Source organism: Podarcis muralis, chromosome 15 (genome assembly GCF_964188315.1).
Source record: "Podarcis muralis chromosome 15, rPodMur119.hap1.1, whole genome shotgun sequence".
NCBI lineage: Eukaryota > Metazoa > Chordata > Lepidosauria > Squamata > Lacertidae > Podarcis > Podarcis muralis.
Window position 1 is genome coordinate 44,476,064 of NC_135669.1, and position 15,496 is coordinate 44,491,559.

Sequence of the window (15,496 nt, forward strand, 5' to 3'; positions counted from 1 at the left end):
GCAACGCAACCTGTTAAGATTCTATCTGTGATATTTTACCTGCACAATCAGAATGAATTTCAGGAACCCAAAAGTCATATTGAAAAATACGACTTTCAAGGCGTCTGGTGCCCAAATGGCAACTAGGCGTTTAGTTTTGGCGACTGTAACCCTGGTTTAAAGAGCCATTTGGCGCCTGGCGTATATATCTGAGTTTCTAACACAGTCCAGCGTTATCCGGAGGACCACTCAGGCAGTGTTCAAAATTCCCCAGGCGCAAGGCGCATTTTGTGCCTGGCACAGGTCCAATTGCAAACAAGTGAAGATGCCTTGTTGCCAGGTTTCATGGCTGACATTGCCACCATCTGGCTGGTGTGCAGCAGTTTTCTGCTCCTGCATGCGCACGCCTCAAAAGACGTTGCTGCATGCCAGCCAGCCTGCCAATCTGTGGCGATGTCTTGTTGCTATAATAAACTTCATTGGGGGGAAAGGCAACTGGACAGTGCATTGTGGTGACTGTAACCAGGGTTTGAAATTAGCAGAGCGCCAGGCGCATTTTGCGCCTAAAGATTCTCCATTTGCGAGCACCTCAAAAAGTCTGGGTGCCATTTTTGCGCCTGGATGACACTCCAGGATTCCTGAAATGTACCGTAGTTTTTGCTCTATAAGAAGCACCAGACCACAAGACGCACCTAGTTTTTGGAGGAGGAAAACAAGAAAAAAAATATTCTGAATCTCAGAAGCCAGAACAGCAAGAGGGATCGCTGCACAGTGAAAGCAGCAATCCCTCTTGCTGTTCTGGCTTCTGGGATAGCTGCGCAGCCTGCATTCGCTCCATGGGATGCACACACATTTCCCCTTACTTTTTAGGAGGGAAAAAGTGAGTCTTATAAAGCAAAAAATACGGTAGTTGCTTTGAAGCCTTGAAGCATACGTTAAGAATAGACAATACGTTAAGGAGTTTAACAATAGAGTGTTTTGAAAACTCAAGTATGGTACCAATACTTATATCGTCAACACCAAATTAAACATGCATCAACAGTGTTGCTGACCCCCCCCCCCAGTGGTGACTAGACATTCTGTTTTAACACCCACAACCTAGGTCTCAGAAATCATTTGGCTCCTAACTCTCCTATCCCAGTTTCTCACACTGACCGTAACCTAGATTCAAGGTGCCATTTGGCAATAAGCTTATCTACCTGAGTTCCTAATCCTGCACCCCGACACTACAGATTTGCTTTGCGCCCACGATATATACACACATGAAAGGCTCAGGGAGCTACGGACACTTCTGATCCCAGAGGCTGGACCCGCAATTGCAACAGCCCCCTGCACCTTTGACGCTGTCCTTACAGAGGCGCTGGGGAGTGGGGCAATCCTGCCGCGCCTTCTCCAGGAAGCGTTATGGGGCAAGGCGGTGGGGGGGGGGCAGGCCCTGCCTGGGCTGCAGACTGAGATGGCAGCTCTGCTTCCAGCCTGTCATGGCAAGCCCCCCCTCCGCACAAGTCAGGCCCATGGAATGAATGGAATGCAGTTTGTGTCGAGATCTGGCGAGGGTGGGAAAGAGGGAGAGAGCTGACTTCAGTCCTACTTTCCACAGTGGGGAGGAGTGGCAATGCCAGCGTGTGGAGAGTCTTGCTGAAATTCCTCTCTTGCACGGGACCCAAGTGGGGGAGAGGGAAGCAGAGGAGAGGAGCAAGGGAGGGAAGAAAGAAAGAGCGCAGGGCCCTCCGCAACAATGCTGGCAAGGAGACGAGAGCAGGAAGCACCCAGGGACAAAATGTCAGGAGGGAGGCTTTCGTACTCCCAGAGCCCCGAGTGCCTGGAACAAGACACAGCTGCTGGTTCTTCCTGCCATCCCCACATGCAGGGAGCAGGGCCTGGGTGGGGGAAGCTGGAAACCTCCTTTCTCCAAGGAAGAGCACAGGAACCAACCAGCCTCACAGGTCCCAAGCCCTGAATCCCTACAATTCAAACTCCAAGGCAGTAAGTGGGACCCAATTCCCAGGGCTGCGCTGAGTTGCAGGCCTGGAAAAGGCTGGGATTTGGAAGGTTTTATGTCCTGCATGTAAATGGTTTCTATTCTTAGCAGCCTTTCCCCTCAAGAACCTTCTTTCTCCCTCGGCAGAAGAATCTCCCTTGCCAAATATTAAAGTGTCTCAAGTGCTCTTGTTCCAGAGGACTTCAGCCTCACCCCCACCCCACCCAGGAATTTCCCATGCCCCCTTCAGCTGCCACTCCCAGCAAACAACCCACAGATGTGGGTCCAAGCCCCACCCCAGAGGGCAGGTGGTCCTCCTCTCTCTGACAGGCCGCATTCTCATCCCACAAGCTGGGGGGGGGGGGGAGAGGGGGGCAAGGCCAGCCAGGGACAGGCGACTGCCTAAGGAGCCACTCAAGCCAGCTGGAGGGTTTGCTCTTGACAGAGCGCACACAGGGATCCCAGCAACCTTCCTGGGCATGAGGATGGCGATGGCTCACGTGGGGGAGAAGACACATCCAGGCACCTTCAGTTTGCAGCAGCTTCATGATTATCGCCTGGAGTAAACAATGTCTTCTTTTGCTTCTCAAAGGCACCAAAGGATGAGAACAGAAGAAGAGTCTGCTGGGCCAGGCCAAGAGCCCACCTAGTGCAACAAACTGCTCTCACAGGGGGCCAACCAGATGCCCATTGTGGGAAGCCCGCAAGCAGGATCCAAGCACAAAACCCTCCCCCCTCCCGCGATTTCTAGCAATAATAATAATAGATTTTATTGCATTAGCCGTGTGGCCATAGCATGATATACATAGAAATAACAACATAAAATGGGGGTGGGGAGGTAAAAGTAGATATCGTCCTGGGCGAATACTTTAAAAAAAAAAAATGGGGATAACAAAAATGACAGGGGATTTAAAACATCGAGTGACAGATAGTACAAAAACAAAAACAAAAACAACTGGCATTCAGAAGCATCACTGCCTCTGACCTTGGAGGGAGAACACAGCCCTCCTGGCTAGTAGACATTAATAGCCTCCTCCTCGTCCTCCATGCATCTGTCCAAGCCTCTTTTAAAGCCCCCCACATTGGTGGCTACCCCTGCCTCCTGCAGGAGCGAGTTCCACAGGTTAACCATGTGGCTTGTGAAGGACTTTCTCTTGTCTTCCCCAATTCACTGGATGTCCACAAGTCCTTGTACCACGGGGGGAGAAAAACCTCTTTTGCCAATATGCAAAACGTCCCATCGTGTCCTGCCTCACTCACTTACCTAAACCAAAAAGGCCCCCCAAAGTTGTGACCTGCCCTGATAGAGGAGTCTCTCCACACACACCCTGTTCATTTTGGTGCCCCCCTCTCCTTTTAAAATCACCGTTCATTGTTATTACCTGAAGTCCTGCGCAGCACAGTTTGAGCCCACCGCATTTCACACACAACAAAACATCCCCCTGGCCTTCAGTTTTGGAGACCCCAATGTGAGACTAGCATTTCCCTGACCGCAGGAGCATATTGCTTTGTGACAGAAGGCAAAAAACAAAACACAGGTGATCATTTGTTGCACTATCCACAAGTTGGCAGATACCTTTGGGAGGGGGTCCCTCATTTCCAGGACTGTGTGCATAATAAAAGTTATCCATAATAAACTCCACCACTCTCCACCAAATGTGTTTGGCTGCCTTCTTCTGAACCCTTTCCAGCCTGAAAATACCCTTTTTAAGGCAGGGCAACTGTACACCATATTCCAAATGTTTTGTATAATGGTACTGTGAAAGCGGGAGTTTCATTTTCAATCTCTTTCCTAATGGCCCAGGCATGGCATTTGCCTTGTTCACGGCTGCTGCTGCTGCTGCTGCACACTGGGGTCAACATCTTCATAGAGCTATTTGCTATGTCCCAAGGTTTCACTGCTGGTCCGCCGCTGCCAGTTCAGACGCCGTAAGCGTAGATGTGAAATTTAGATTATTATTTGCATCCCCTTCCACTTGCTTACAAGGAATTGCATTTCCCATTTCACTTCCCACTTGCTCAGTTGCAGGGAGGGGGGGCGGAATCAGTGGGAAAGAAAAGTAGGAGAGAGGACTCTGCCTTGCACATCCTGCATAGAGAGAGATGGGCCTGAAGGCTGAAGCACTCTGCATTTGAATCCCCATGCAGCCATCCTGGGGCAAACATGAACCAGGCGCCTCCTCTCAGTCTAATCTACTCCACAGGATTGTTGTGAGAATAGGATAAGCCCCTGCCTGCTCGCACACACGCTTACTGAAGGAAGAGCAGGATGAATGAAAAAGCACCCGAGTTCAAGGAAGGGAGTGCTCAGCAAGCTTTGTGTACAACCAGCCAGCGGGCTGCCCCTCCTTGTGGGAGATTTTGGCTCTGTTGTGACAAGCACTAGACAAGGACGCAAATAAATGTTAGGCTCCATCTGTTTAACCTGGGGAGGAAGGGAGGCTGGGAGGGCAGAGAGACCTGCAGGACTGCATCTGAATAAGCACCAGCCTCTTTCCAGGATTAGAACGGCACCCTCCCTCTTGTATGAAGTGCTAACGCTTCATTCTGCATTGTCTCGGGGATCTCTCAGTGGTTCTTCATTGGGTGAGACTCAGGCAAGTGAAGAGAGGAAAGAGAATTGACCCAAAGGGCTCCAAAAGTGGTCACCCCCCCCACCTTCAAAATGGCAGTGGGACAGGAGGCTCTGGGCGGGGAGAGGGGGCAGGAGGGGGGAGAAAGGAAGCCCTGTGCTTTTCAGGAGTGAAAGCTCTGCCCAGGCCCAGCCAAATGCCACCGAGAAGGACCTGAGATGCAGCAGGTGGTGTGGGAGCAAAGCACACAGCCCAGGATATAAAAGGCAGTTCAATCTAAAACCAAAAATCCACTCCCTTGGAAAAGCCACCAGGCAGGACTCCTGCCAGGCCCTCTAGGGAGGCGAGGGGCGGGGCTGGCTCCAGGATGCGGGGAGGCCCCATGGAAGCCCTTCACCTGTCAACAGGATAAGGGCTTCCACCCAGAAGCTGCTCAACTGGCCCCATCGGCAGCCAGCGCTGCCTGTTTAACCGACAGAAGCCAGGAAATTAGCCAGGCTGCAGCTAAGCGAGTTAGAAGCACTGTAAGCTTGCTCTTATGTTATTAAACCAAGCTGGCCAGGGAAACAAAGGATCAGAATGTGCAGGGCAGGCATGATTTCGGGGACACCAAGTCTGGCCAACAAAATGCATTTTTCCTGCACAAAGAACGGCTCAGGACTGACTGCACCGGACCAGCAGCATCAGCCGCTGGTGGCGAAGGAAGCCCACCCAGAACATCCAGCCAGGACTCCGCTCTCCTGGAGCAGCAAAGGCTTCCTGCTGGAACCACAGCAGAACAGGCTGCAGCTGAGACAGTCCCTCCCGCTGTGTCTCACTAGCAAAGAGTCACAGCTCCAAAGTCCTCCTGGGATCATCCATGAGCACCACGGAAGTGGGCAAGGCCTTCCTCTCTCAGCAGCAGCAGCAGTGCTGCACCCAGGTGCCCCTCCCTCAAGGGCACCACAGAAAGCAGAATCCACTTCTCCCAGCACTTCCGGACAGGCCTGAGAAAAGAGTTCCATCGCTCTGCTCCCCTCCATCACCTTCTGAGAAGCCAGCCATGGTAGTTTAGGTACCAGCTCTGCATCAGGCTGGCAGAGGCTTCAGACCTGCAAGCTGGCACCAGCATCCAATCTGCAAATGTTCTGGCAACCTGACATATGGGGTTTTCCCCCAGCCCAACTCACAAATGTAAGATAAGGGGTTTTTTTAAGTGCAGTGAATTCAAAAGCTGTGATCGGGAACCAATGCTGCTCTCCTCCATGCCACCCAATTTCTAAGGAGAGGGGGGGACTCTGCAGATCTCATCCATTTATCCAAGGCACAAATGGGTAGGGGGGAGGTGGAGAGAACCCATGTCTAAGAGCTTCTCATGCAGACACAGACCCCCTTAGCTGAGACCCCCCAACCCTCCGTTCCACTGCGCTGCAACTGGGGGCCAGGAGACCTTCACGCAGCCTCCGCAGAGGTCACCTGCTATGCTTCCTTTCCTCTTTGCATCAAGCCACTCTTGGCAATGCTGATTGTGACTAAGAGCTTCCATAACACTCATAAGCAACAGGAAATCAGAGCCCAGCAGCTCAGCCCAGAAAGATTAGGTAGCCCACCCTGAGAACAAAAAAAATCCCCTTTGGGGCAGTTCTTGACTTTCCGCTCAGAGTCCAGCTTCCCTGACCCAGCAGCTACTTCTGTAAGCCAGGTCAAAACCCTGGGGAAGGGGGGAAGAGTGTGTCTGTGTGACTCCTCCTAAGGCCACGGGGTTTCCCTGCAATCACCAAGCACTGGAAAGCAAAACGGAATATGAAAATGTACACGCCTAAACCCTGAGCAGAGCAAGAATACCTTCCCCTCTCCCAGGACGTCCACTAAGTAAGCATCCCGCCTGCCCTCGCAGCTGTGGATTTGCTGACCTCAGGTCACTGTTAATTAATGCCAAATTCACTCCAAGGGCTCGGCCTGCTAACAACCTTGACAGAGACACAAGTTGCAAGACACCCATACAAAGGTGCCAGAGTCCAACTCATTTTCCTTCCCAAGGTCACTGGAGGTTTCATCCCTTCTGGCAGACCCTCACCCTCACTCCCACTGCACTGAACAGCGACCCCAACTCTCACCAGGCACTTGGAAAGCCACACACACACACACACACACACACACACACACACAGATGAATCTCCACTCCCTCAACAACACAACTGCAAGCCTGGTCAGCAGGTTATACCATTATGGGACCTCGCCTGGAGTTGAGTCCCAAGATAATCAAAGAAACACAAAAACATAACCCAGTATAGGAATCCTCCTGGCCTGCATCTGGGATTTGATGTTCCCATACACTGTTATATACTGCTTATGCACATTTAAACTACATTATGAGTGGTTCCCAATTGGTGGTTTGTGGACCCCAGCAGATCCATGTAACCCACCCAGAGGATCCTTGGCTCCATTCACATAACAAAAACTACCATAGAGATATCAAAGTTTTCAAAAGTAGGAGGTCCATGGCTTGGCTTTTGAAAAGCATGTTACTTTGGAATCACTTATAATGAGGCTTTTTTTTTTTAAAAAAAAGAAATATTATTAAAGCGACTTGCCCAGTGGAAAGTTCAACATGGGAGTATAATATGCTGCATATGGGAGCAGAGAGCCGCTTGCCCGTTTCCCACAGGCATCTGGTTGGGAGAAGGTGCTGGACGGGATGGGCCATGGGCCTGATCCAGAAGGCAGCTTGAGGGGCTACCCAGGAGAAAGTCCAGTTGAGGCTGAATCTGCCAGGTTGCCTTGCCTTGTCTCTTAACACAGCCAGAGGCCCCTGCTGCACCCAGAAGGGAGGTGGGCTTCACACCTGAGCTCAGAGTGGGGCTATTCACGTGTAGCTGCTGCCTGGCATACAGGACCCGGGGTGGGGGTGGAACGGGTGGCAGCAAGTGGGCATGCCGTGCCATGGCCTGCTTCTCCAGAGCCACTATCCCCCTGTGCCTCAGTTTCCCCGCCTTCCCTCCGGGGGAGCAGCCTCTGCTGCCTCGTCTTCTCCCCAGGGGAAGGCGAGCGAGGCAGCGGCTGGCTGGCAGCAGACGGATTAGGCTAAGGAGCAAGAGCCACGCTTCGCCGCGGGCAGCCCAGATGCCCTTCCGCTTTCGGGCGGCGGCGGTGCCCTCGCAGACCCGCCCCGCCCCGGGGCAGCCGCCTCCCTCCTGCTCCGGCGCAGCCAACTCCGGCGCCGAAGCGAAGTTGTTGGAGCGGGGCCTCCTCGGGAGAAAGCGAGACCCGCCGCGGGGAGCCCACCGGGGAGGGGCCGCATTCCCACGGGACACGCGGACACGGGACTCCTCCTCTGCACGTGGAGACCTAGCTGCTCAGGGTCGGAGAGGCGGGGCTGCGGAGGGGGGAGAGGAGCCCCGCCCCCTCAGCCCCTCCGGTCCCGCAGCTCCGCCGGGCTGCCTTCGCCCCCGGGGGAGACCCAGTCCAGCGGGCGGCCGGAGAGGCGCTCTACCCATGCTCAGAGGTCCGCCCTCCGCCCCTACCTTGCTGAGTGCGCTGCTGCTGCTGCCGCCTGGCCCTCCCGCTCCTCGTGCCCCGTCGGCGACGCTCGCTCCAGCCGCTCGGTCGGATCGGCGGCGGCGGCAATTGGGGCTCCCGTCACGGGCCGGGCGGAGCCGTGGCAAGGGCGGAGTGCGCCTGCGCGGCGGGGCTGGCGGGCCGGCCTGACTCGGGCCCTCCCGGGGGGGGGCGGGGGCGGGGGGGCAGGAGAGCGGCTGGCCACGCCTCTCCGCGCCTGCGCGACCCTCTCTGCTCCCCCGCCCCCGCCGGCCCGTTTGGGCGGGAAAGGCGCGCGCGCGAGAGAAGCCGTCTCCGTGTCCCTGAGGGAACGTCCTCCGCCGCCCCGCTAGGTGAGGCGTCTCCCCGCCTCGGTCGCGCTCGAGGGGCCCTGGGGGACCATCCGGGGTGGACACCCGCCCTCAGAGCCGCCGCTGCTGCCCGTCCGAGTGGGCAGCGCTGAGCGAGGCCGGGCGAAGGCCTCCTCGCCCTCCGTGCCGGCCAGCTCTTCCCAGAGGAGCCTCGTCCTTGTTGCCTCTCCGGGGCACGGCAAGCGGCGGAAAGGCCAGGCCTTCAATGCTGGCCGTGACTTTTCAATTCAAGTTCTAACCTTTGTCGACTCTTGGAGGAGGAAGAGAGCTTGGGATCTGCTCTGCTCACATGACAAAAAAGGAGAGAATTGCAGTTCGCTGCAGCCCTTCCCAGGTGCCCACTGCAAGGAGAGCAAACCCTAGAAAATAGTCAAAACAAAAAAAATTCCTTCCAGTAGCACCTTAAAGACCAACTAAGTTAGTTCTTGGTATGAGCTTTCGTGTGCATGCACACTTCTTCAGATACACATGCACACGAAAGCTCATACCAAGAACTAACTTAGTTGGTCTTTAAGGTGCTACTGGAAGGAATTTTTTTTGTTTTGACTATGGCAGACCAACACGGCTACCTATCTGTACCTAGAAAATAGATGAGGGCTCTGCCATGCAGAAGCCCCAAAGAGACTTTCAGTGGGATTTAGACATATGCTGCGGGTTGCACAGCACATACACTATTGTTGTTTAGTCGTGTCCGACTCTTTGTGACCCCCTGGACCAGAGCACGCCAGGCCCTCCTGTCTTCCACTGCCTCCCGCAGTTTGGTCAAACTCATGCTGGTCGCTTCGAGAACACTGTCCCACCATCTCGTCCTCTGTCGTCCCCTTCTCCTTGTGCCCTCCATCTTTCCCAACATCAGGGTCTTCTCCAGGGAGGCTTCTCTTCTCATGGCCAAAGTCTTGGAGCCTCAGCTTCAGGATCTGTCCTTCCAGTGAGCACTCAGGGCTCATTTCCTTCAGAATGGAGAGGTTTGATCTTCTTGCAGTCCATGGGACTCTCCAGAGTCTCCTCCAGCACCAGAATTCAAAAGCATCCGTTCTTCAGCGATCAGCCTTCTTTATGGTCCAGCTCTCACTTCCATACATCACTACTGGGGAAACCATGGCTTTTACTATACACTATACTTAGGGGCAAAGTGGAAGGGTGAACTCCCTTGCAAAAATTGCCTTTTGCAGTTCCCCGCCACCGGCAGTCTTTGCCTTTGCCTTGTGGTTCATTTGAGCCCAGCCCTGCTTGCAAATCTGACCAGTTTACAACGTGTCAGGCTCTGGCAGTTGGCAAGTCCACAGTTTGTTTGTAAAAGGTTGTGGGTTAAGGCTCGGACTTCTCCAATGAAAGGTCTCGGGTAACAGAACTGTAAGAGACACCTGTCTGGAGAGTTGCTGCCAGTTAATGTGCCCAGTGCTGGGGCAGATGCAGCTTTAGCCTGCAAGGGAGCACCTTGTAACACCCATTTGCTCACTTTGCCCGAAGGTCTGCAGATTTCTAACAATGATGGGGGATTGCGAGGGCAAGGACAGTACTGCACTGGAAGGACTAACAATCTAGCTTAGGATAAGACAGCTTCCAGCATAAGGGTAGCTGACAGGCTTCTGATAGGGTTAAGTCTTGCCTGTTTTCAGATGCTCCCAAGTGAGTTGTTGGCGGCTAATAGAGCAGTAGAGGGTTATTTTAGTAATAAAACATTTCAAGTTTCTTATTTTGAAGCATCTGGAGACAGGACATTTAAAAGTTCTAAGTGCATTTATGCTCACAATGGCAGGATCTTCAAACTACACAGCTCTTATTCCCCAAGAATCTCGAGTGTCGTATTCAGAATAGTAGAAGACTGACTGTGGGTCCATGTCAGAGCTATGCGCAGCACTTCAGCTAAGAGGTAAATTCTGTGTTGCTGACCTGGTAAGGATTTCTCTCCCCCACCACCACCCCTGAATTCACCAACAGTTGCACTTTTCTGCTATTTTTAGAAGGACCTAATGGACTCAAAAAAGCTGTGCTGCTTCAAAGCCTTGCAGAGAATTCCAGCCCCCCAACCCACAAAACAGATATGTCACCTAGGTCCCACATGAAGTAAGAGTGCATGTAGACCCCATTACTCTGAACCCCACCACATCAGGTCACATCGCACACAAGATCACATGTATAACACAAACAGCAGTGCAGCGCAGCATATCAGCTAAAGGAGAGATAGGCATTCTAGGGAACGTGCCTGTTTTATAGATGGGGAACACTGAGGCTGAGGAAGTAAGCATGTAGAAAACATTTACCCCATACATATCTCATACAGTATTTAACCAATCCATAAAGGCAGCCAGGGCGGGGGGTGAGGAGGAAGGCAGAATAGAAGATGGCCTGGTGCTGGAGGAGAACACAAGAGAGTGGGGGCAGGCTCCCCCACTCTCCAGCACAGGCTCCAGCATGTGGGGGTGGGGAGTCTGATCTACATGGCATTCTCCCAGCTACTCCCAGATTAAGTCTTCCAATGTTGCCACAAGTGTCCTGCCAGCAGCAGCCTCCAGCCTTTTCATGAGTGGAACTGCTGCCATCGGACTACAGTGGTACCTCGGGTTAAGTACTTAATTCGTTCCAGAGGTCTGTTCTTAACCTGAAACTGTTCTTAACCTGAAGCACCACTTTAGCTAATGGGGCCTCCTGCTGCCGCTGTGCCGCCGGAGCACGATTTCTGTTCTCATCCTGAAGCAAAGTACTTAACCCGAGGTACTATTTCTGGGTTAGCGGAGTCTGTAACCTGAAGCATCTGTAACCTGAAGCGTATGTAACCCAAGGTACCACTGTACAGTACTGGCAAGCCAACCCTGCTGCTGTCACCACAAGCTCCATCAGCAGGCTGTGGCAGCCCAGAATGTTACCTGCCCTCTGAGTCCTCTTACCCACAACCATTGTCATTTCACACTGGCGCATTGGCTGGTACTACATGGGCACAGGAGCTGTCTGAGAGGGCAGAGATAAACAACCACAGCAGAGCCAAAGAGGGGGGAGAGAGAAATCCTGCCGTTATGACAGGGCCTAGCCCTTCTTACTAGGAACATCCTGGAGAGTGGGGAAAGAGTCCCAGGGCAACTTGAGAGCCAAATCTTGTCGCTAGAGAGCACAGGGCAAGGAAGACTTTCCCCTGTGGCTCCCACATTGGGTATAGCCACTAGTGCCCCACAGCCCAGCCCATGGTGCACCACAATGGACACTGGAGAAGACAAACTGCAGGCAGAGCAATAATCATTCATCTGGACTGTATAAAGCTAAGAGGCAACATCCTTTGGCAATGCAGGCCGTTAGCTTTTGGAGGTCCCAATAAAGCCAGAAACGTCCACTCCAACCTTTGTGACCTCTTGAATTTGGAATCCTGCCTATGTCACCTGCACAGAGAGTTAGAAACCTGCAGGCAACCTTAATTTAAAGCAATAGAGCGGATATTGGGAGAGATGTGTAAAGCCCAAACCAACAAATGCCTCCTCTTCACCCGTATGGTATTCCAGATCCAATCATTCACCAACATAGAGATGGCCTGAAGCCCAGCTAATTTTACACAGCTCTTGGAGCCTTTTCCTTTATGCCCCCACCCCTGCTACTTGACCACCTTGACAGATTTCACTGTGTTTGCTTTTAACTTGCTATAGCATCAGTCCAGTGGTCTGAAATATGGACACCGTTGTCTCCTCCTTCCTCTGGCCTTGCAAGGGCCAGTTTTCTCAAAGCTCGAAGTTGTCACTGGGTATTGTCCTCATTCTCTTCACAAGCCATGCTAGACTGTCCCTTTCCATAAATGCAGCAGTTCCCTCGCACTGATAGAACCCTTCCTGACTCCTGACTCCCTCTTCTTGTTTGTCTGTGCCAAGTTACCAAAACAAGAAAAGGAAAGCAGGTTTAGGCAGCACAAGAAGAGCCATGCTTACAGGCTTAGCCCCTCGATCCTGACCAACCTGGCAAATCATTTCTCCGGTGGCGATAAACTTGGTCCGCAGCTCCATCCTCCCAGGGCTCGGTCTCTGGTTTGCACCATCCCTCTGCAGCCGGCGGACATCGAACAGTCCTGGCATTCTCTGAAGGAGCAGCAGCACAATAAACAGCCGCCTTGGCCCAGCAGCGGAAGAACTGGAGGCCTGTGTTTGTACAAGCTCTAGGTGTGAGCTCAAGCAACAATGCAGTTCAAGCACTTGTTTCCACGTCCTTTCAGCTGTTCCAAGAGCCTTTAATTTATGTCTTTGCTTATTGCTTTTAACTCCAATGTTTCTTCTCTCAGACCCAGGGGACTCTGGAGACCTGGATGGACATCTGCAATTTTTGGCACCACCTTTGTGACCTTGGCTGTTCTGCCCTGAGAAGCTGCAGCGGAAGGGCTCCTTTCCTCTCTGGGTACATTAGCCCTCCTGGTCCCCCTTGCCCAGCCGGCACCAGGTGTGTCTTTCTTTCTGTCAGACCTCTTCCTAAGGGGCAAAGCTTTGTTTGTGTGCTAATTTGGTAAATTATATGGGCAACTTTTCACCCAAAGGCTCCTGAAGTCAGCAAGCTGTTTTATTAATAAAAAACAGTGGAAACATCATAAAAAGAGCTGCAAACACATAAACTATATAAAAAAGGCCACCACTGGCAGTAGGCAAATACATGGCAGTGATAATCCGATCTGAACACCTGCGTGACAGTCTTTACCAGTCTGTGAAATGGCCAGGAAGAAGAGAGGCTGCACCCAAAGGAAGGAGGACCAGAGTCTGCACTGGTACCACAGCCAAAAAAGACCCTCCCTGCATGTGAACAGCCTCAAGGTCTATGGATGAAGGGTGATATACAAATTTAATAAATAATAATAACGTGTCCTCCATGTTTCTGCTGGAGGGGAAGGAGGGATGTGGAGCAGGGCCTCCCCAGCAGATCTCAGAACGGCAGGCGGGATAACCAGGTTTAACAACACTTGGGACCAGAGATGATAACCAGCACTTTGAACTGGGCTCAGAAAGAAATCAGGAACTGATTAAGAGGGAACAACAATTTGCCCTCTCCTTATCTGAGAGGTCTTCTATGTCATCAGCCGTTCCATGACAGGCAGAAATTCTACATGCTCGCATTTTGCCTGCCACCACGTCTCAATGCTAACAAAAAACAAAAACAAAAAAAGCATTTTGAATTTCTGCCTGTTTTTATGTAAACCACCTTGGGAATTTCTTCTGGAGGACATTATATTGATATCTATAAACAGATAGAGAGGAACAGAGGAAATCCTATAAATCTCTACCAGCTGCAAAGCCCTTGTCAAAGATAGAGTGGTTTACAGTAGTTGAAATATGTGACCAAGACATCATGGGTGATGAAAGTGGCCAGATTTGCCTTCTCCAGGACAGACACAGCAGCCAAAGCCCAGCTACTGCCAGCATCTGACCCCAGCCAGGCTCAAAAGAAGGAACACTACCCCTTCCAGAACAGGCTGTGTCACCGCTTCTGAGTCTGCTTATGTCTTTTCCAGAATAAGTTTCCCATTTCCAAAGCAAATTCCTTGGTGGGAAGTACTTGCCAACAGTTTCTCCTATTCCTAAAAACATGGAGCTGGCTTGAATCTCTCTTTTCCTTCAGAAGTGGTTTAATGGATGTGCCTTAAGACCCAGGCTGAAACAAGATATAAGAACAGGTTTTAAGAAATAGATGTAAAATGGGGGGGGGGGGGGAGGAACTAAACGAAGGTGGAAAGGAGCCAAAGAGCACACTGAGGAGAAAGGGAGGCTGGGACACAGCTGTCCAAATATATTCCCCCGAGATAAGCAATCCAAAAATAAAACTAGTTTATTTTTGTTTGGAAAAATGTACTTTTAAGTAATTTACTTGCTGAAACTTTAAATGTTGAGGGGTGATGAGCATGCCCAGAAATACATATGTACTGTATTTACTTGAATCTAATGCTCACTTTTTTGGCCAAATTATGTTGCAAAAATCAAGGTGCGTTAGATTCGACGGCACATTTACATTCGCCAGCAATTCCTTTTTTTTATTTCAAGGTTCTGAAAACTGAGGTGTGCATTAGATTCAATGGTGCCTTAGATCTGAGTAAATATGGTATATGAAAAAGAAAAACTCTCAGCTGTTACTGTGGGTTTTTGCTACCCATCTGCAGCCTTTGCTGATAAAATTGAGCTTATATTAGTGCTAGAATCACTCCTGCTAAGGGTTCAAGGTGGAGTTAGGGTTAATTGGTCTGATTAATCAACTGAATCCTTCACCAGAGATTGAAATCCCACCTCTCTTAAAAAGAGACTGGTATCAGAAGCTCAGCTGTCATGTACACTACCCAAACCAGGGTGGGAAGAGGCACCCTCGCCCAGGTATCAAACTTGTGTTGAAAGAGAAAAGTTGCCTTCTAGTATAAAATGACAGTGTCCTTTCAAAGACTTCATGTTTTCCAAGATGTCTCACAGTTCTGATGAATCTTATATTTATTTATTTATGGAGCCACCTTGGCTCTGGTGTGTCACTGGCTGTAACAGGGAGAGTGGCATAATCCCAAATGCAATGGGACAGTGAGGAGGAGGAAGAAAGGGAAAGGTTTTGAACTTGGTGGACTTAGGTAGGAAACCTATACAGAGGTAAAAATTTCAAACTCCCGTTGACTTCAGCATGATTTAAACAGCTTACCTTTTTGCAGAAATCAGAGTTAGTTAGGCATCCAGTGAAATAGCTAAATATACTTCAATTCTTGACAGTGCAGTTGAGAATGTAAGGGCGTCACAACTATGCTGCAACCTCCCTCCACCTCTTGGTGGGGTACCTGGTCAGTCCCCATTCAGGTTTTGAAGGAAGAGAGAATGAAGGAATGATCTGGTGGACATACACTGCTGATTTCCTCCCACGCTGCAGTGTTACCCTGCAACTGCTTCCTGATGGGGAGTGCTCTGGAAATTCACCCACAAGGGCTGTAACTGCCTCTTGGTGATGAGTCCCGCCAGCCTCCGTGAACTTTGTCTCCTGCCCTTCAGAGAAATTGCCTTGCTTGGTCCACGTTCCAGGATAATCAGGTAAGACAGAAGACAATGTTCTGGGACTCTAAGGCTGGGCCGTCTCAAGGAAATCATAATTTAGTT

At 51.3% G+C, this 15,496-nt stretch overlaps 1 protein-coding gene and 1 long non-coding RNA gene across 3 annotated transcripts in view; one reads left to right on the forward strand and one right to left on the reverse strand.

The window, feature by feature from the left end:
* The window catches only part of MYO1C (myosin IC), a 40,553-nt gene extending 28,044 nt beyond the window's left edge, over positions 1-12,509 (reverse strand). The window contains exon 1 of one of the 2 annotated variants that reach the window (XM_028708078.2): positions 12,356-12,509. In XM_028708078.2, the coding sequence (XP_028563911.2) occupies positions 12,356-12,472 (117 nt within the window). In that variant the 5' untranslated portion in view covers positions 12,473-12,509. Of the gene's footprint in view, positions 1-8,036; positions 8,156-12,355 lie in introns of those variants that run through there. The other variant, XM_028708080.2, reaches the window with a different exon arrangement.
* Positions 8,360-14,833, forward strand: LOC114585428 (uncharacterized). Its single transcript, XR_003703896.2, has 3 exons — positions 8,360-8,402; positions 10,180-10,293; positions 12,676-14,833. It is a non-coding gene; the product is annotated as an uncharacterized LOC114585428 (long non-coding RNA).
* The last annotated feature ends 663 nt before the right edge of the window (positions 14,834-15,496 follow it).